The sequence below is a fragment of the Amborella trichopoda genome, chromosome 6, assembly GCF_054954075.1.
Source record: "Amborella trichopoda isolate Santa Cruz 75 chromosome 6, AtrichopodaSantaCruz75HAP2 v2.0, whole genome shotgun sequence".
NCBI lineage: Eukaryota > Viridiplantae > Streptophyta > Magnoliopsida > Amborellales > Amborellaceae > Amborella > Amborella trichopoda.
The window spans coordinates 42,973,862-42,994,800 of NC_142341.1; the positions used below are offsets into that span (position 1 = coordinate 42,973,862).

General features: G+C 35.3%; 1 protein-coding gene and 1 pseudogene across 2 annotated transcripts; both read right to left on the minus strand.

Moving 5' to 3' along the window:
* Positions 1 to 477: 477 nt before the first annotated feature.
* On the minus strand, positions 478 to 2,088 carry LOC18438702 (DELLA protein GAI1). Its single transcript, XM_006848887.3, has one exon. It carries the CDS (start codon positions 2,086 to 2,088, stop codon positions 544 to 546), a length of 1,545 nt encoding a protein of 514 aa, XP_006848950.2. The 3' UTR covers positions 478 to 543.
* Positions 2,089 to 14,871: 12,783 nt separating this feature from the next.
* On the minus strand, positions 14,872 to 20,371 carry LOC18438703 (putative galactinol--sucrose galactosyltransferase 2; annotated as a pseudogene). Its single transcript, XR_016058579.1, has 14 exons — positions 20,176 to 20,371; positions 18,675 to 18,949; positions 18,486 to 18,576; positions 18,318 to 18,366; positions 18,100 to 18,191; positions 17,661 to 17,765; positions 17,354 to 17,476; positions 16,834 to 17,244; positions 16,562 to 16,703; positions 16,422 to 16,489; positions 16,202 to 16,336; positions 15,847 to 16,064; positions 15,670 to 15,758; positions 14,872 to 15,322 (listed from the first exon to the last, which is right to left on the minus strand). The product of XR_016058579.1 is annotated as a putative galactinol--sucrose galactosyltransferase 2 (transcript).
* Between the last annotated feature and the right edge of the window lie 568 nt (positions 20,372 to 20,939).

A 20,939-nucleotide genomic window follows, 5' to 3' on the forward strand; every position in this document is an offset into this window, starting at 1 on the left:
ATGAACTTTGACTGAGAAGGACTGGCACCATAAATTCATCCTTTTCTCATGACTAAAAGTCCTCTTTTTTTCCATCACCAGTGCATAATTTTGGTTTAATACTCAAATAAGCTCCAAAGCAGCCACATCCCGGGCTTTTAATCCACATTTCACAATTCATACCTACAGGACTCACTGGTGCAAATTCAACTCTCCCATCATATACATGTTAAAGCCAAGAAAAGCTCCTTCGGATACATTAACTCATGCCATATCAAAGGAAAGAAATACCATATTAGTGGTATATCAGATGGTGACTGACCTAGGGCATTTTAGGTGGAAACAATGATTTATCAGATGGTATATAAGTATCATACATCAAATGGTAAATAAGACAGGGACAAGGCCATAGTGTGTATCATATGACAATAAGGAAAAGTAAAGAACAGATCTTCCCATCATATGAAGAAGCCTGAAATGGTCAATTTTTTGGCCCCATTGCTGTTTACAAATTGATAGCAAAATCACATGTCCCAAAATTATATTGGGTGGGTTTCCTAAAGTTCAGTAGGTAACATTGCGGGTTAATTTACCGAGCGTGCGAGAGAGTGAGAGAGAGAGGACAGAAGAACCCTTCCTATGGCACCTCCAAGCAGAAGCAGAGTACAATGGTGTGGCCTTCCACCCAACTGTCAAAGGCTTTCCATTCAACTCCAATGTGCAAGAATCAGCGTGGCCATGCTGCTTCACTATAAGACTTGCCTGATACAAGGCATCTTGGCTAAGCTCAACCTCTTCAAACAGCAACCTCGTCAAAAACAGCCTCCACACATCAACCCCAACATGCCTGATGCTTCTTTCTTCTCCATCTCTCCCCACCATGCTTCGAATATTTGTACCCATGTACAGTCTCTCTGTCACCAATCGATTCGCATCATCGGAGTCGAAGAAGGCATCAAGAGAATCGAAATAAGCAGCATGATAGAACAAAACCTCAGTGAATCTCTTCACGAATGATGGAGAATTGTGCTTCCCTTCCACCTCTGTGATCACCATTATATCAGGACACAAGCTGCTGATGACTTTGACAAGATTCTCCAAATAGTGGGGCTTAACTAGCATGCTGCTTAGCACCAGAGGTGCATAAACAGCGACCGATTCTCCATCTTCCATTGGCAATCTCTCTCTTATCTCTTCTCCCATGTCAGAGACAACAACCAGATTGAATACAAAGGGAAGTTTTAGAGTTTCTGAGAAACCGAGAAGCCTGTTACCTGCTTTTTCCATCCTTTCTCTGGAGTTCCCCACCATGGTTATTTTCAGAAGCTCAACAGGGTGATCAAGCCTTGCTGAAAGGCTCTGCATTAGCATGGTCCAATGCATCCCTGTTCTCACCTCAAGATCAATAAAATGAATCCTTGTTGAAGAGGCCATTGCATCAAGCATAGCTTGACTTGCTGTGAATTGAAGGATTTTCCCAAAAGGAACGACCTGGTAAAATACCAATATAGCAGGGTGAAAACCCATTAATACTCTTTCTTCATCCCCATTCTCTTGTGTGGAAGTTGGGTTCTGAGATCTTACCCCCGTTTCTCTCTCTAAAATCTCCCAAAGAGCTTCAGCGAAATAGAGGACTAGCCTCTGAACTGGGTTTCCAACTGGTGAAGACTTGAAATCGCAAACCATGAGAAGGCCCTTTGCTCTATCAAATTGCTTGTTTTCGATCTTTTCAGTTGAGGATAAGAGCAAGTGGATTAGCTCTATGTTCTCGATGTCTTCATTGCTCATGTTCGAGAGCTGGGGATTGAATTGAAGAGGGACGTTTTCGCCTTTGTCGAGATACTGTTCCCCTGCTATCCTAATCACTTCCTCTGTGGAGAGCTTTCTCCCTCTTAGAGTTCGGTTCTTGAGTTGGTTAACCTGATTAATTTCAGAGGCAGAGCTATTGCAAAGGCGTCTTGTCAAAGTATTGTATGATTTTAGAATCTCTAAAGCAGTTGGTGATATTGGGTACCTCTGAGCTTTCTTAGTCTCTGGAATTTCTGCCTTCTCATGGTCGTAGTTCGCATTTGTGGGGACCTGATGCTCCAATTCCTTTGCCTTTTTCATGTACTTGCCGTGTTTCAAATCTAATTGTAAAATTAGATAGATTTTCTGGTTGATTGAAGTTGAAAGTTGAACTAGGGAACATGTCTGAGAACCCCAGGAGTAGTTATGGGTCTAGCTTGAGCTTTGGAGTAATCAAAATTTGCAGAGGTTCTTGGTACTTGGAAACTTACAAAGATTTGTTTGAATGTGAGAAAACTAGAGAGAGGTGGAGGAATCAATGTGGGAGAGGGTGTGTATGTTTTGAGAAGTTGAGGAAATTCCCATAGCAAATAGGAGACTTCGGTTAATTCCACGCCTAGTTTTGAATAGTTATCAATGTAATAATTTTCATTATATGTTTTGTTTTATTGGAAAAGGGTTACGTTAGGGTGCTCACGCAATAATTTAACACGTTACCCTTATCTTTTGATTTAATTTCAAAATATACTCATAGAAAAACTCATGATCTGAAGTTGGAATTGGTAATGGGTTGGATCGAGCTGCCAACCTGACGGGTCGAATTGACTTGGGTCTATGTCTAGGACAGGGTTCAGAAGTAGGGAACCGACACCAGGTCAGGTTCCCTGTCTAGGTTGACCAGACCTGACCCACCCCGAATCCGAATATTTTAGTTGTGCTATTTATTTTATATAATTTCAAGCATTATAACATACGTACTCTATATGACATAATTTTTAATATAATATATTATTATACGGAAAACGTTTATATTAGCTTGAGGCCTTAAACAACCAAACTAAGGCACAACTCAAAAATTCACTAGACGAAGTTGTTTCAATGCCAAAAACTCGATCATCTCTACCTTGAGATACATGGACATGAAAAATGGACTTCAAGTCTTGGAAATAGTGCATCTTGTAATGCATTAGCTACACCGTCATTTCAAGATTTTCAAGATTTCATAAATCTTCTTGATCTACACTATTTTTGAAACTTTAAATTTTATAATAAAAATAAATTTTCATGCCGTCATAAAGATTTTTGGTACAAAAATTACGTATTTCGATGCTATTTGAAGTTGCGCCTTACTTTGATTGTTTAGGGCCTTAGCCTAATAAAAACCACACCCAAAATATCTAATGGGAATGTATACTATGAGACCAATTATCTTTGTTCCAAGGAGGTCGTAATTGCTGCTAGCCATAAGATATCAAATTGGATAGCCTGGGGTGTCACACAAATTCGAAAATTTTGTTTTTTGATCTTTGAATCTAGTCAATGATACACTCACAACCACCTAATTTGAAATCCGACATACATGAGTGATGCTGACCTCTTTCTATTAAAAGTAAATGGTCTCTTTATATGGTTTTCCATATCTGAGAAGGATACTCTCTCTTCCCTTTTTACTATTTTTTTCGTTGTTAAAGAGTAAAGAGGCATAGATGAGAGAGAGAGAGAGAGAGAGTTATGAAAAATAAGCAGTGCTTGACCTGACCAGGTCTGGGTTGGGTCTGGATCCACTGACCTTGACTTGATCAAGTCCGGGTTTGGGTCCAGCTTCAGGTTGGGTTGGGTCTGGGTCGAGTCAACCCGACCTTATAAATTACATATAAATAGTACTATTTATCTATTATAACATACATAAAATAATCTGTTATGTAATTTTTATTTATAAACTTGGGACTTAAGTCCAATTGACTTGGATCCGACCCCATCCATTCCCAACCCTTGTTGAAATAGTTTCAAAAAAGATAAATGATGAATTAGTGCATGAATATTTTGATAAATATCACTTGTTTTATTCATGCAATCGCTCTCCCGACTACAATTCATCATACTACCATTTACGCCTCCTATGGTTTTCTTAATTTCCTGCCTAGTAATTTGTATCATCTCTTATCTTACATCTTACTATTGCTATCAAAATTGGTTGCTTAGTCAAGTGAAATTTGAATTTAAACTGTTGATTGCTAAGTTTGCATTGTCCTCCCTCTTTTTTTCTTTTATTTATTTTTCTTCTTCTTTTTTCCTTTTTTTCTCTTTTTTTTTTTGTTTTTTTTTGTTTTTTTTTGTTTTTTGTTTTTTGTTTACAAAACCCTCCTTTTAAAAGTAAAGACCTCCCTCTTTTTCTTTTTTATTTATTTTTCTTCTTCTTTTTTCCTTTTTTTTCTCCTTTTTTTTTTTTTTTATATACAAAACCCTCCTTTAAAAAGTAAAACCTCCTCGTAGGATTCAGGAGATCCTTCCCCTATGTACATGACTATGTCATTGATTGGGTCATCCCTCCATTCGCCCCCAAAACCGCTAAGGTGTGAGAACCTTCCCCACCACGGCAATACATAAGGGACATATAAGAAATTCAAACTCCCCATTGCAATTACTACAAAGATACCTCTAATTGTTTAAGGGTGCAGTTTGTATAGAGCCGAGGCTTTAAATAATCAAAGTAAAGCACACCTTCAAATAGTATTGAGAAATTTAGCTTCAATGTTGGAAATCTTTGTGATAGCTTTAAAATATACTTTCATCTTTAATTATAAAATTCAAAACTTCCAAAAAAGTGTAGATCGAGCAGATCTACGAAAACTTGAAAATCTTAAAAATTGACGGTCCAAAAATGCATTACAAGATGCACTATTTCCAACACTTGCAGTCCATTATTTTCTCATGTCCGTGCATCTTGATATCAAGATGATCAATTTGAGGATATTTGGGCATCAAAACAACATCTTTAAATGAAAATTTTAAGGTAGGCTCTAATTTGATTGTTTAGAACCTCGGTTCTGTATAAACTTTTTCCATTGTATAACTTAATTATTAATAGTCATCTATGATAGATTGTATGTGTCCATAGAGCGTCAACCAAGCATTCTAGGACGAATGAAATACTAAAACACAAAAAATGAAATAATTAATTAATTTAAGACAATTTTTATATTGGCTACTATATATTTCCAACCTCCGGACAAGTAGGTGCTTCCTCATACAAAGACCACAATGAGAGCTCCACCATACGCTTGATTCACAAAGGAAAGCAAATAACTAAAAATTTAGAATAAAGACCAAAGGTATATTAAAAGGGAAAAGTTTATATAGAGCTGAGGCTCTAAACAATCAAATTTGAGCCTACCCCAAAAAAGCCACTAGAAGAGTTTGTTTTGATGCCCAAATATCTTCAAATTGACCATCTTGACATCAAGATGCATGGACATGAGAAAAAAATGGATTTCAAGTTTTGGAAATAGTGTATTTTGTAACACAATTTTGGACTGTCAATTTTTAAGATTTTCAAGTTTTCATAGATCTGTCAATCTATACTATTTTTTAAGCTTTAAACTTTACAAATAAATAAATATTTATATATTAAGGCTATCACAAAGATTTCCAATATTAAAATCACATTTCTCGACACTATTTGAAGGTAGGCTTTAATTTGATTGTTGAGAGCCTAGGCTCTATACAAACCACACCCATATTGAAATGAGACTATTTATGAATGAGGTTAGTCAAATTTTTTATAACCAAATTTGATAACCTTGGTGTGTCATAAAGTTCAAGAAAATTTATTTTTAATTTTGAGCTTAGTCAATGGAATAAATGTAGCTGTCCAATTTTACATCTAATGGTCAAGATTAATTGTGACTACCTTGTACAAAAAGTAAGTGGTTTCATTGTATACTTTTTTGTTAAAATCACTTAGTTTGTTAGTTTGAAAGAACTTGAGAAGGTCACTCCTGAAATGGCACAGGGATCTTTAGCATGAAAAGATAGGGTGTTTTATAGAAAAATTACCAACTCACTTATAGGAAATGAATAATTTAATAACCTGTATTTTTTAATTAATTTCAAAATACGCATACAAAAATGATAGTCTTAAGTTGCAATAATTGTAAATGGTATAGAGTTGAATAATTCATCTTTTATAGATATTTCAATAATGTTCCCTCATTTAAGTACGAAGGAGACAATGTATTTTCCTTTGAAGAGAGGAAAGGGGTGAGATAAGGAGAGAGATGCCTCATGCTTTTTTCTTCGGGTTTTTTAAGCTTGAACTTTGGATGCTATGCTACCATTTATTAGAGAAATAACTCAAAAATTGGAAATATATGAACCTTAATTAATCATGAATAGATATAAATCCCTCGCTATGTGGAAATTACAAAACATTAAGTTCATCTTAATTGAGAGCTCATAATTTAACTTTTGAGATTTCAAACTTGAGCCCTGCTTCACTGAAGCTACTGCAACCATACCCCAGTCCTTTTTTACCTACATACATGTAAGTGCGATGGGCATCCCAGCTTGGTTGGGATGTTAATTTTATGTCACCCACTTATTCCCAAAAACATCACCAAAACTCTTGAAAGACTACATGTAAAAAGCCTTATTTTTCCCCTATTTTCAAGAAAAGGGGAATTCTTTGATATGACCATGACTGCTTGATGATAGAGCTTTACATATCGGGAAAAGTTCATACAAGGTTGCAACATTAAAATGTAGAATTAAAGATGTGCCTCAAAAATCCATCGGAAAGGGTTGTTTTAATGTTGACAAACCCTCCATTTGATCATCTCGACATCTGAGATATATAAATATGAGAAAATAAAGATTTTGAGTCTTAGAAATAATGCATCTTATAACACATTATCTAGACAATCTATTTTTAAGATTTTCATATTTTTACCATTCTACTTTATTTAAACCATTTTTGGAGTTTAAAATTTTATAATTAGATATGAATATAGATTTTGAGATGATCCTAAGAATTTTTTACATCAAGATTACGTATTATGATAAAATTTAGAGGTGCGCCTTAATTTGGATTGTTTAAGGTTGCAACCTCATAAAAACTACACCCTTACATAATTACCTATAGAGGTAAGTAATACTAGTTCATTCACCCTTACACAATTGCCCATAGAAGTAAGTAACACTAGTTCTTTATGTAATTATCAGCATGCCAATCCAATCAAGGTTGTATATACGTTTTCATTTATTTATTAGAAGTCAACGTATCTTCTTCCAATGTCTTTTTGCATTGGGTGTCGAAGGTGCCAACCTTAAACAATCAAAAGTAAGAAGCACCTTGGTCAGAGTATTTTCTGAGAGATTTTAAGGTTGAGACCTTGAATGCCTATGTGAAATAAAATTCTATGTTGTATGTAAACCCGAACGACCAATCGGTTATGAGAAGGGATCAGTGCCCTATCGGTCCCCAATAAAACCTTTTTGTTTTTAATCTTATCAATGGTTTTTTTGGCCCCCATCCCAAACAACAACAAAAATGTACCCAAACAACAACAAAAATGTACTTTAATTTTGTTTTTATTTTATTTTTTAATATTTTTTCAGATCTTTAATTCGGACCAATCTGGATCTTTGATCTGAGGATAAGACACAGATCTGTGGGGTAGACGATCCATCCACCCTAATAATTCTGGTTTTGAGATATTGATGAAACTAAATTAGTTACCATTGAGTTAGTCATATGAAAATTTTAAACATTGCAATAGCAGAATCCCTAATACCTTTGGTTGACAAAAACTAGGTTCGTTTCATGAAGGAGGCCAAAGGTTAAAACCTTGATGCAAACCCAACCTACTTATCCAAGGCCCAGGCTATTAAATTTAGTCTAATGGCTGGGCAGGGCTGGCTTTGAGTCAAAGGTCATGGTCCAGCTACAAGTTAAACGTCTAGCCCAAGAGAACGGTTCGGCTTGGAGTAGGGCCCTCTGTGTAAGGTTCTCATGAACCCCTAGCTTGTGGAATCGGGGAATACTCAATTGGCTAAATACAAAATACATGAATACAACTATAAATCGAGTGCGAGAAATAAAAAAAACATAAAAATCACACACTACAACACACGATTTACGTGGTTCACCCCGTAGGGTTACATCCACGTCGATCAACATCTTCTTTCCCACCTCAATACCGCTATTGGAAAGATAACCTCGAGAACAACATAGAGCTTTTCTCTGTCTAGAAGTGGAAGTTAACTAACTCAAAACTCATGGGAATACTACCCCTCTCTCAGAGGTCATGTCTCTCGCTCTTGGAGACCCATTTTTATATTGGAGATCCATTCTTATACCCCTCAAAGGGGTGACCCTCAAAGGATGGGTATTATGTCCTTATTCACTTTCTTATAAAGATATCACTTTCTTGCTTCCCAAGAAAGTCAATTTTTTATTTTCCATAATACTCTAATCTTTAAAAGAAAATATAGGTGCAATGATTTAGCTATCACCAAACCCAACAATCTCCACCTTGATAGCAAAATCACCAGAATTGCCTTGACAACCTTTATTGAATAGATTTCTTGATTTCTTCATGCTTGCTTCCATTGTGGAACAAAAATTTTACCTTTATATTTCTCCACCTTCTTGATTTCTTCTCACTTGCCTCCATTGTGGAATTCTCACAGACACTTTACCTCCATATTTCTCCACCTCAAACCATGTATCCATCAAACTCCACCATTCATCATTTTCTTAATAACAGCCTTAGCCCCGTTCACACCTTATGCTCTGATACCAATTGTAGCACCCAAGATTATGTACTAAATTGGTTAAATGTAAAATAGATGAATACAACTATAAATCGAGTGCAAAAAATGAAGAAAACATAAAATCCAGACCACCACAATACAAGATTTACGTAGTTCACCCTGTAGGGTTACATCCACTCGGCAACTAGAAATCCACTATCACAATGAAGATTACAGTTTTGGGTTACAAGAGATAATACATATCTCTAAATATTGATAAAAGACCATTACTGTAAACCCACTCTCCCAATCGAGCAACACTGTCGATCAACATCCTATTTCATACCGCAATACGGCTACTGAAAAGATAACGTCGAGAGCAACATAGAGATTTTCTTTGTCTAAAAGTTGAAGTTAACCAGCCCAAAACTCATGAGAATATCACCCCTCTCTCAAAGGCCATGTCTCTCACTCTTGGAGACTCATCTCCATATTGGAGATCCATTCCCATACCACCCAAAGGGGTGATCCTCAAATGATGGGCATTATGTCCTCTTTCACTCTCTTATAAAGATATCACTTTCTTTCTTCCCAAGAAAGTCAATTTTCTATTTCCCATAATACCCTAATCTTTAGAATAAAATATAGGTATGGCGATTTCACTATCACAAAACCCAACAATCTCCACCTTAATAGCACAATCACCATAATTGCCTTGACAACCTTCATTGAATAGATATCTTGATTTCTTCATACTTGTCTCCATTGTAGAATTTTCACAAACACTTTGCCTTCATATTTCTCCACCTCAAACCATAGATATTTATAGATTTCTTCTCACTTGCCTCGATTGTGGAATTTTTACAAACACTTTACCTCCATATTTCTCCACCTCAAACCACGTATCCATCAAACTCCACCATTCATTATTTTCTTAATGCAAGCTTTAGCCTTGTACACACCTTATGCTCTGATACCAATTGTAGGGTTCTCAAGAATCCATAGCTTGCAGAAGCGAGAATCCCAAATACCGTGATCCCACCCAAGATCGTGTAATCAATTGGCTAATGCGAAGTAGATGAATACAACTATAAATCGAGTGCAAGAAATAAAGAAAACATAAAAATCACATCACCACAACACACGATTTACGTGGTTCACGCCGTAGGGTTACATCCACAGCCTCGGTAACTAGAAATCCACTACCACAATGAAGATTACAGTTTTGGGTTGAGATAATACCTATCTCTAAACATCGGTAAAAGATTATCACCGATCTTCCCTTCTAAACCCGCTCTCTCGATCGAGCAATACCGTCGATCAACATCCTCTTTCTAACTGCAATACCGCTATTAAAAAGATAACCTCGAGAGCAACATCGAGATTTTCTCTATCTAGAAATGGAAGTTGACAAATTCAAAACTCATGGGAATACCACCTCTCTCTCAGAGGTCACGTCTCTCGCTCTTTGAGACTCATTTCCATTTTAGAGATTCATTCTCATACTCCTCAAAGGGGTGACCCTCAAAAGGTAGGTATTTTGTCCTCCTTCACTCTCTTATAAATATATCACTTTCTTGCTTCCCAAGAAAGTCAATTTTTTATTTCCCATAATACCTTAATCTTTAGAAGAAAAATATAGGTATGGTGATTTAGCTATCACCAAACCCAACACTCTGCCCCTATTCAAGCCGACCCTCTAAGATTGCAAGCTGAGCTTGGGCCAACATGGCTTGGCCTATTGCCAACCTTAATGCTTGTCCCTTATTTGTACCAAGCTAAACTTTAGAAGATGGCATACGTGAAAATGTGAATTGACAACAATTTACCCCATGATGGATGAAACATTAGCCTATCACTCGAGCCCATTTTAATAAAAAGCATGATGCAAGAAAAAATAATAAACAGAAAAAATAAAATTAAGGGTTTAGAAATTATACCCTCTATCTGGATCTGTAAAGGAGTTCCTCCACGATCTTTTCATAAGATCAAACCCTTTCACTATTATCCAATTACCTCCAAAGAAGGGATATCTTCTCTTTAAATACAACTTACAAAAAAAAGTAAACTCTCTCTCCATCTACCACTTCAAACCTCACATGAAACCTCATAATTTTAGGAAGCCACCACCGATCTCAATGCATTTCTTAATCAATTTTTTTTTTTTCATGCTAATCAACCCATTAAGAGATAACAACCTCAATTCCCAAAAAAATAAAAATTATATCCTTCACAAAAATCTATTCTAACTAACTATCATTGAGAATTTACTATTCTACCATTTAAATATCCACAACTGAATAAAAGAATAACCTTAAAAAAAATAAAAACCCAAATAACATATTTTTAAAAATTTAAAAATATATAAAAAAAAAAACCGCAACTTTTTATTTGCATCATTTTATCTAATTTGGGAGATGCTTGACATTGAGCTTATAGAATGCAAATCTTTGAGAGGCTTTCTCTGCAAATCTTTTAGAAGCCTTCTCGAAAGTTGATGTAGTCCTAATATTCTTTTGGGTACTTTTTCTTTTTCAACTAAATAATTGTTCCAATACAATTTTTACTAAAACTCTGAGATATAGAACTCTAGAATACTAAATTCACTCTTGATTTTTTTTCAGGGTGGATTTCAAATATTGCATTACACATATCTTCTTCTTCACAATTGATTTTCAAAATTTCTTGCACGTTTGGGTTATTGACATCGTTTTTTGTATCGAGATCTACCTCTTCATATTGTTATTCCACTTGTTGCAATATACTAAGTCGATCTTGCCGATATTATTGTATTAATCTATGAAGGTCTTCCAAGGGTCTATCGAATTGTTAATCCAATTGCTCAAGTACTCAATCAAATCAATCCAAACGCTCCATATAGTGTATGAATTGTCGATCTAAGCTCTGATACCAACTGATGCAGTGAAAAATAATAAACAATAAAATAAAATAAAACAAAAAAGGTTAAGAGATTATACCATCTTTTTGAATCTACAAGGGAGTACACCCCAAGATCTTTTCATATGATCAAACTCTTTCTTTATTTTCCAATCATCTCTCTCTCTCTCCAAACCTCATGTGAAGCCCCACAATTTTAAGAAGCCACCACCCCACTCAATGCACTTTCTAATCCCATTATTTTTTCCTTGATATCTATCAACTCATTAAGAGACCACCCCACTCAATGGACTTTCTAATCCCATTATTTTTTTCCTTGATACCTATCAACTTATTAAGAGATAACATCCTCAACCCTTACAAAAATAGAAACTACATCCTGTACAAAAATCTATTCTAACTAACTCTCATAGAGAATTTATTATTCTACATCTTAAATCTCTTCAATTAAAGCTGACAAGAATAACCTTAAAGAAAACTAAAAACTCAAATAACACATTTTTTAAAATATAAAAAAACATAAAATAAAATAGAAAATTGAAAAACCCCAACTTTTTACTTGCATCAAAACATGGCATAGCGAAACATTTATTTATTGAATGATGAGATGTCAATTACGATTTGATTAATCTTGTTTAAGCCTCATGCTGGGGTTAGCCCAGGTCCCATAGCCCTAACAATTGTTGGGCAGTCCAACCTGGCCTACTTTAGATCTAATAGGGCTAAACTTTGGCCCATCCTAGTAGGCTCATTCAAGAAATATTTTTATTTTGTAGGGTATTATAGAAGAGATGCAAAATTAAAACAGAACAAGTATGGATTTAAATGAGAATAATAACGACTAACATGCATGTATACTTGACTATTCCAACCCAACTCATTATTTATCTATTATTGTATAGGATTATGTTAAGGTACTCTTACACATTGAGTATTTCTTTAATGTATTTAACAGTTTTAGACACTCATTATCCATACCCCCACAATATAATAACTTTTTTCTCTAGGGGTAGCTTAAGTAATTATTCAAGGATAAAGTCGAAATTCTTAATAGAAATAAAAATATTTATTAATTATAATAAATAATAACATCATCTACATGAGGTGTGACATAACTCATATAGACTATTAAATAATTTTTATCCATTAGTAGAAAGGTGGTGTGGTTTGTATAAGGCTATGGCCCTAAACAATCAAAGCAAGGCGCACCTTCAAATAATACTAAAATATAATGTAACAATATCAAAAAATTTATGATGGTCTAAAAAATTTATTTTCATCTCTGGTTATAAAATTTAAAGACTAAAAAATGATGTAAATTGAATAGATCTATGAACACTTGAAAATCTTGAAAACTAATGGTCTAGATAATACATTACATAATGCATTATTTCCAAGACTTGAAATCTTTTTTTTCTCAAGTTCATACATCTTAAGGTCGAGACGATCGAATTAAAGGTTTTTCAATATCGAAACATCCCTTCTAGTGAATTTTTTAGGTGTGCCTTAATTTGATTGTCTAGGGTCTCACACTTATATTTACTTTTTCCTTAGTAGAATGCCACTAGTTTTTTATGAAAATACCTTCTCTACTGCTTTTAATGACGAAAAATATCCTTCCTCCAAAAAAATTTGTATTATGATGAAAAGGTAATGAGTGTTTCAAAATGCTGAGTACATTAAAGAAATGCTCCATATGTAGAGATATCCTAACATAATAATAAATATAAGAAAAAGCATACACTAAGACCATTTGGAAGTGAAATCGAGCAATTAAGGTTCTACCACTGACTAGGCTTATGCCTAAAAGAAAATATTAAAATTTACAAAACCTCCCGAAGTTGTCAGATTTTACATTAGACTATATAAACATGTAAGCTCCTTGTATTAAAGGTAAATAGTCTTATAGTATATAATATTTAAATATAATTTTTCTATATTATAATATATCCCTATAACACAAAACTCAAGCTCTCTCTCATACATAACCAAATCTCTATCTCTATCTCTGTCCTAATCTACAAACATAGCTCTCTCTAACCAGAAATACTTCTCTTTCCTCCCCTAGTCTCTCTCTACCCCAAAATACAAAAGTAAATAGGAGACCTACGTTTGTGGTGAGAGAGAGAGATCCAGTTTATATGTATTAACTTTTTCATAGTTTTATATAATACATTTATGCATCGAATATTATGTCTATTATATAAGCTTTTTCTTATCTATTATATATTTTGAAAGTGAAATAGTTTGTAACTGGTGGATCGAATTTTAATTGATAGTGCGCATGTATGCTAGGTGGCCCATTCAAAAATATTCAAAAGAAATAGATTGTAACTAGTGGATTGAAATGATACATCCTAAATAATTGTGAAAAGCAAATCCATATATTAGTAAAAAAAACAGAATCAAAACACGAGTTCATGATAAGTTTTAGGGATCATGTGCACTAAGTTTTGCTACCATTATTTTTAAAGGAATAATATATTTATATTATGATTTACTTCAATTATATTTGTTTTTACCACGGAATAGCAACCACAATATTGAAGATGTAACATTTACATTGGGCAAAATATAATATGGTTCATATTGTTATGGTAGTAGCACGACAATGTGGGTTATCACCGTCCAATTAAATGGATGGGTGATAATGGATGGCAACTAGTACGTAGAGATAAATTGATGACATTGTTGTTGGGATCCACTCCCTCCATTGCTGTCTAACCTATTGATAGGATGGTGATAACCTCATGACCATGATAAAGAACAGGCAGGGAGGTGAGGTGACACAAAGTGATTTCTTGGGTTTCATTCCTACTAGATCAGAAGTTAACATTAAAAACTAAAAAATCAAAAAAGGGATAAACTCAAGGTCATGCTATTATTATGAACATATGGATTACATTATAGTATCATACTATTCACTTACATTATTGACACACCTTCATATAAGGGAAACATTACTATAACCCATATAACCCATATGTTCATGGCAGCAATATGGGCACAAGGATCATCACCTTCCCATGAGTGAATTGGGTGGACACATAATATTGGTCATAATCACACTTTTTTTTTTTTTTGAAGGTGTTAGTAAGTTGTGTCAGTAGGGAATGGAAACCATGTTGATTAGGGTGTGGGGGTACTGCCACCACGCCCAGCCCCTTTCTCCAACACTATCCAAGGTATTTACAAGACATCAATGACTATTGCTGTTAACATTATCATATTGAATGCCCAGCCCCTTTCTCCAACACTATCCAAGGTATTTACAAGACGTCAATGACTTTTATGACTATTGCTGTTAACATTATCATATTGAATTAAATTATACATTCTCTTCATATATTTGACATTGTCTAACCATTCTTCTAATGCATTCGTTGACATCTAAAAACATAAGCATAACAATGTCACTATATGTACGATAGATCAGTATTAGAAGCATAAGGATTCTGTAAATTTCTTCCCGTTGATAAATTATTTTCATAAATAATGAACTAAAACAGAGTATTTTGCACTCAACTCAATAGAAATCACAAATTTTGATTCTCAATCAGTGCAAAAATATAATAGAATAAACAGCACTGTAAAACCCAGGGTTCCTGGTTCAGAATGCAATTAGAATGTCCCTCAATGAACTTTGATTGTGAAGGACTGGTGACAATTCTATCACCATAAATCCATCCTTTGTCTCATAACTAAACTCTTCTTCTTTTCCGTCAACTGTGCATAGTTTTGGTTTAATACTCAAATAAGCTCCAAAGCGGCCACATCCCCTCCCTTTTATCCTTATTTCACACTCACAGGACTCACTGGTAAAATCAATCTCCTCAATAGCACCTCCCGAATTATACATGTTAATTAGTCCAAGTGGTGCAAATTCATGTTTCCGATCATATGCCTGTTAAAGCCAAGAAAACCTCCTTAGGCTACATTAACCCATTACATGTATAAGAAAAAAAGTACCATATTAGTGGCGTATCAGATGGTGACTAACAGAATTATATGTAATTCAAAAAGGTTATGTTAGATGCTCTCATATTAAAAGAATGCTAAATCAGATTGAGACTGACCTAGATCATGTTTGATGGAAACAAAGATTTCTAAGATGGTATATGAGATAAATATGATACATCAAATAGTAAATAAGACAGAGACAAGGCTAAAATGAATATCGAATGATAAAGAAACACTATTGAGATGGTTGAATTATGTTGCAATGACACTATGGAAAGAAAATGCAGTTACCCTGATAGGAGATAGAGTGTAAATTTCGCATTGAAGAACTTTCAATGAAATATTCACATACTCTGTACTTGGTACTCTTGACAGCGATCCTGGCAACACATGAATAGAATAAAAACCTTTGCAAAAAAAAAAAGAAGAAACCTAGGAAAGGATTATCAAAAAGATTAAACCAATTACCTGAATTAAAGGCATATATTGCACAGTCTCCACTCCAATTTTCCTCTGCAACCTCTTCATGGAACTCCACATTGGTTGAACTCACATGACTGGAGATAGGCAAAGATGTCTTGGATTCACTTGGCGTCTTCTCCATGTATGGCCAGATCCCTGCTCCTTGGCAATTGAAAACACCTAAAACCCCAGTGAACTTGTTCAGGTTCCAAATCTTCAGTAGACTGTACATGAGCAAATTACAGGATGGTTAGTTTCAACAACAAAATTTAAGGCAAAATAATCAACAAATTTAACTCTGGTTTTGTGGTCCCTTAGAGACCTCTATGGAATAAAAGAGTAGGGATAAGTTATGTCGAACCTTTTCCCATCCATGACAGGGTCAGCAAATAAGCAATCTCTTGTGGGTCTCCCTGCATATCTAGCTCTAAGCACTGATCCATCAGGGAGCACTAGCTTCTTGAGGACTTTGGAATCATGCTTGCCAGGCTTATCACTTTGCTTGGAAAACAAAATGGAGAATCAATTGAAAGGATTCCTCATATAAGTGAATTAATGCATGTAAATTAATTCAAGCATACCTGACATTCACTCCACAGCCACCAATGGCTCTTGCTGCGCCATGAGACTCTGCAGCCTCATGTTTACTCTGAAAAACAGCTAGCTTATGGTTAGGCGTGGTGATAAACAACCACGGATGCAATAAAACTTAGAAAGTTACCTGGAACATGTCCCAATCAGGAACCACTATCTCCCCAAGAAGAATACTGTTAAACGCTACAGAAGCGACATGTATTGTTTGTAAATCTGGAATTCTAGGAAAGAAATCTTCTCAAGCTCTGGCCACTGCACTTGTCTTAGAACTTTATAACAAGGAAAAGGACGCACTTTTAGTATTTGCTACTAAGTAAAATTTGCAGAAAACTGCTTGCCATGACTAAGAAGAACTATGTGGACAAACAAAAAGATGAATAAACGGTTTTGGGTACTGACCTATAAATGTAGTCTGTATTATGGCACATGCAACATATAAGATCGTTATCATTAAAGTTTCTAGAAATGGAAGCTTCAAGGGCTTGCTGGCATTTTTGCATCAAGGAAACATGCCCACCAAAGCCAGCACCAACAGTTTCTACAAGGTTTTGAGCGTCCACCTTTACTCCGTCTACATCTCCACTTGCAAGATAACTATGAAGATCATTGTAGAAATCAAAGATTTTCTCGGGATCAATGAAACCTACACCATATTTTTCAAGGCCATCAAGGAATGCATCTGGAAGGTTTGCCAAGTTTCCCTTAGATCGAACTACTTTTTGTATCTTGGGATTGTATTTCTGCATTTCAGGGGAGGTTGGAACAACTCCACACCAATAACCTAGTAAAGCATGCCATAAATAGACATATCTACACAATGGAAAATAAGATTAGAAACTGGAATGTGGATGAAATGGGTTGGAAACAATCAAGGGGAAATTGCAAACTTTGAGGGAAATAAAAATGGATAGAATCTCACTTCAAGCCATAGGTCTCCTTAATGCTACGGACAAAACCATGAAGACCACTTCCATTACAATCTGAGCTAGCAGTCTTAAACTTCTCATTTTCCTTAATGTCAATTAGCCTTGTACCTAGGTTTCTAGTTAACAAGAAAAATAAAAAAGGATTACAATGAGTTACCAAACATAATATGAAAACTTGGGGTACTTAAAAGATCAAGCATTTTGATTAACTGTAATTTGGCGAAGATTATTTTTCTTGAAAAGTTTTCAAACATGATAGAGAAAAAAAATCAATTTCAATTAGGGAATGGCTTATTTGACAAACTAACTCTAACCCCTGAATAACTTGTTCTTCTTCTTTCAGGAGGATGTTGCCAGCCATCATCAATGATAAGGAACCTTGGAGGAGCACCCGCATCAGATAAACTGCAACAAAACAGCTCAAACTCAATCTTGAGTTGGATACCTCAATTATGATCTTGGAGGCGAAGAGAAATTTTAGTGATAAAGAGAAGTTCACATTAAGGTTTTACAATCTTCAAAAAATATTACATACAAATGTTTATTGGCAAACAAGAAGTGGATGGTTTGAGATGACAGTGCTTTGGCATGGATCAACAAACAAGTTGAAGTGTCTTAACTCCGAAGTATAATTTTGATGTTCTAATCTATACATTATTTCCTCCTCCATAAATTTGTAGGTTGCGAATAGGATGAATATTTTGAGGAAGCAACTTCAATACGAGGATAAAAGTTATACCTTTTTAAGCCCTCTCTAATACCTGCCGGATGGACATCTTGGTAGAAGGCATCCCACGTGCACCATCCAAACCAGTTTAGGTTTGCCGGAATCTGTACCAGTAGATCAGATCACAATGGGCCTTCACTTAATAAATCAAGTATTGCGGCAATGATTGCCCTATTTGAAGTGGTTTTTATCATATTACTGAAGTACCTAAGCATGCAAATTTTTCTAACCTTTTTGCTATCAAGGTGACAAAATGTTCCCTAGTGGTTTGCCAAGAACCTACACAAAATATCAAGATTCAAAATAGATTATTGAATTTGGAAATAATTCTTCACTGGAAAAATCTCAGATCCTTTCGGTGCTGTGGTCGTGTTCCTTTCTTTTCAAAGTCAACTCACTTGATAGATTCCCTCATGAGCACAAATGGGTTAACACCAGAGTTTATGAAAACTGCTTCTAATGCTTGTGATGTTTGCACAGCAGTATCTCCTGCAACAAGTCCAACTCAGACTTCAGAACAATAGCAATTTGAGAGTGAGAGAGAGAGAGAGAGAGAGCAAAATGTGAACTACTTTGATGGGACTAACCACTCTCAATGCAAAGTTCGAGCTCATCTTCAGAGTTGCCCTGCAGGCTGGCCCGAAATTGACCATCAAGCACAGGCAAGATCAGGATGTAAAATGTGTTTTCACCATTATTATTTATGTGGTTTTCACTGCTCTCTTCATCAGTCACTGCAGATTCATCTTTCGCTTCCAAGAGCAACAGCTGGGTATCAACCGGTATCTCCCTCCCACTTTTCCCAATTCCAGGAATCATCCACCAGAACTTGAATTTAAACAAGCACATCAACCTGTAGCCCCTGCTCAGCCAACAATCAGATCCAAATAAGAACTAAAAATAGAAGAAATGTTAATTTAAGAAACGGGGCTAAAAAACTCAGCTGAGTCGACTTGGACACGGCTGATTATACTTAACCGACGCAAGCTCTTCAGGCAAAAATAGGTTCTTAAAAATTCTTAAAAAATCAAAATTGTTTTTACTAAATCACAAATTTATGATGAAAAAAATATGTTTCTATATATAATGTTTATGTTTTGTATGATGATTTACGAATTTCTCTTGTTGTTTTTCTGTAGCTTTCTATTTTTTTCTATTTCTTTTATTTTTCAGAATTGTTTCGAGCTATCAATCAATTTTTTCCAGATTCTCTCAGTCTGTAAATATTTCTTTATTTTTTATATATTTTCAATGGTATTTATTACTTGTTCCGCTTTTTACCTTTTTTTTTTTATTTTGAACAAATCTTCTGTAAATTTATTTGCAATTTTGAGTCCATTTCGGGTTTGTGCACTACTCAGCTCAGTCTTACTTGGCTCTAGTTCAGGCCGGGGACAAGTCCCGAACCTGAGCTGAGCTTTTAAACATTGGTAAGAAATCATTCAATACTTTGTCAGGTTCAATGTTCTTCGTATAATTAAGAAAGTAAAAATCATTTTGTGATCAACTAGAAGGACTCATCAGTCAGTCAGTCCAAAGAATCGAACTCAATATTGATGAAATTTCACGCATTTGCCACACAATAATAATCCATCATCCTACATCCCTTAAACTGAGTCTTAAGACAAGAAACAGAGCAGCTGCTATTCAAGAACTGCAACTTTCAGAACCCCCATCAGTGTGTCTTTACGGAAAGAACGAATAAACAAACAAAATCTGAGGTCAGAACAGAGCTAAGGAATTTGATGTCAGTAAAATTTTCTTGAGAAACGACTGGATAATATAGGAAGCAATTCATTCATCATCATCCAAGTCTTATCTGAACTATTTGGGGTCAGAATTCATTCAAAAGGAGAAAAGCAGAGCAGTATGTCAACAATTTGAAGAAGTTGCATTTTAGGAAACAACTCATTAATCTTGTGATGATGACAAACTCTCAGACAACTAAGACGACTAGGATTGCCCAAAGAGATACTGAGATTGAGATTAGAGCCAAGCTATCATTCCTCGAATCATATTTTCCGAAGAAACCATGGATGATATAGGAAACAGTGAGAGAGAGAGAGAGAGAAAGAGAGAGATTTTCACTGGAGAATGCCGAGCTTGAAGACATGGCGGCTGTCCGGAGTGGGGGAGGAGGCGCCAAGGAAGGCGGAGGAAGAGGCAGCAGTGAGCGCTACAAAACGTTTTGCGGTACTTCCTTTAGAACCACTCTCCCACGAACAACGAGTTCGCCATCGGTTATGGTTGGAGCTGCAGTGATCGTCATTCTCTCTCCTCAACAACCTCTACAACACCAAAAACCAGTTCTCTCTCTGAAATACTCATTGGCTCTCTCTCTCTCTTTCTTTCTTGCAAGAGAATGCACTCTCTCTTTTCTTTTTGCAAGTGCTTTTAGGATCTCTGTATTTATCTTTCTTCTCGACAAACTCTATATCACGAACAACTGGTTCTCTGTATTTCAAATGCTTATTCAGCCTCTCTCCCTCCCTTGCAATGGATTTCTCTCTCCTTTTGTTTAGAGTGAGAAAAATATTTGTTTAGAGGGAGTTACATTGAGAAAATGATATTTGGTTTAGAGTGAGAAAAATATTTGTTTAGAGGGAGATTCAGTGAGAAAATGATATTTTGTTTAGAGAGAGAAAGAGAAGAGATTAGGCCACAATTTGGTTTTCTCTTCTGGGCTTAGTATTCTTTTTAAACAGAGAGTGAACAAAAAGGCTTGAACTCCATTGTGGGTCAAGTATGTCATGTTTAGTGAAAAAAAGTATTAAAAGAAAATTTATTTTTTAGTGTTTTTGGTGCCTTGTTTTTTTTACTTTGTATAGAGTGAGAAAGAAGTGTTTGAAATT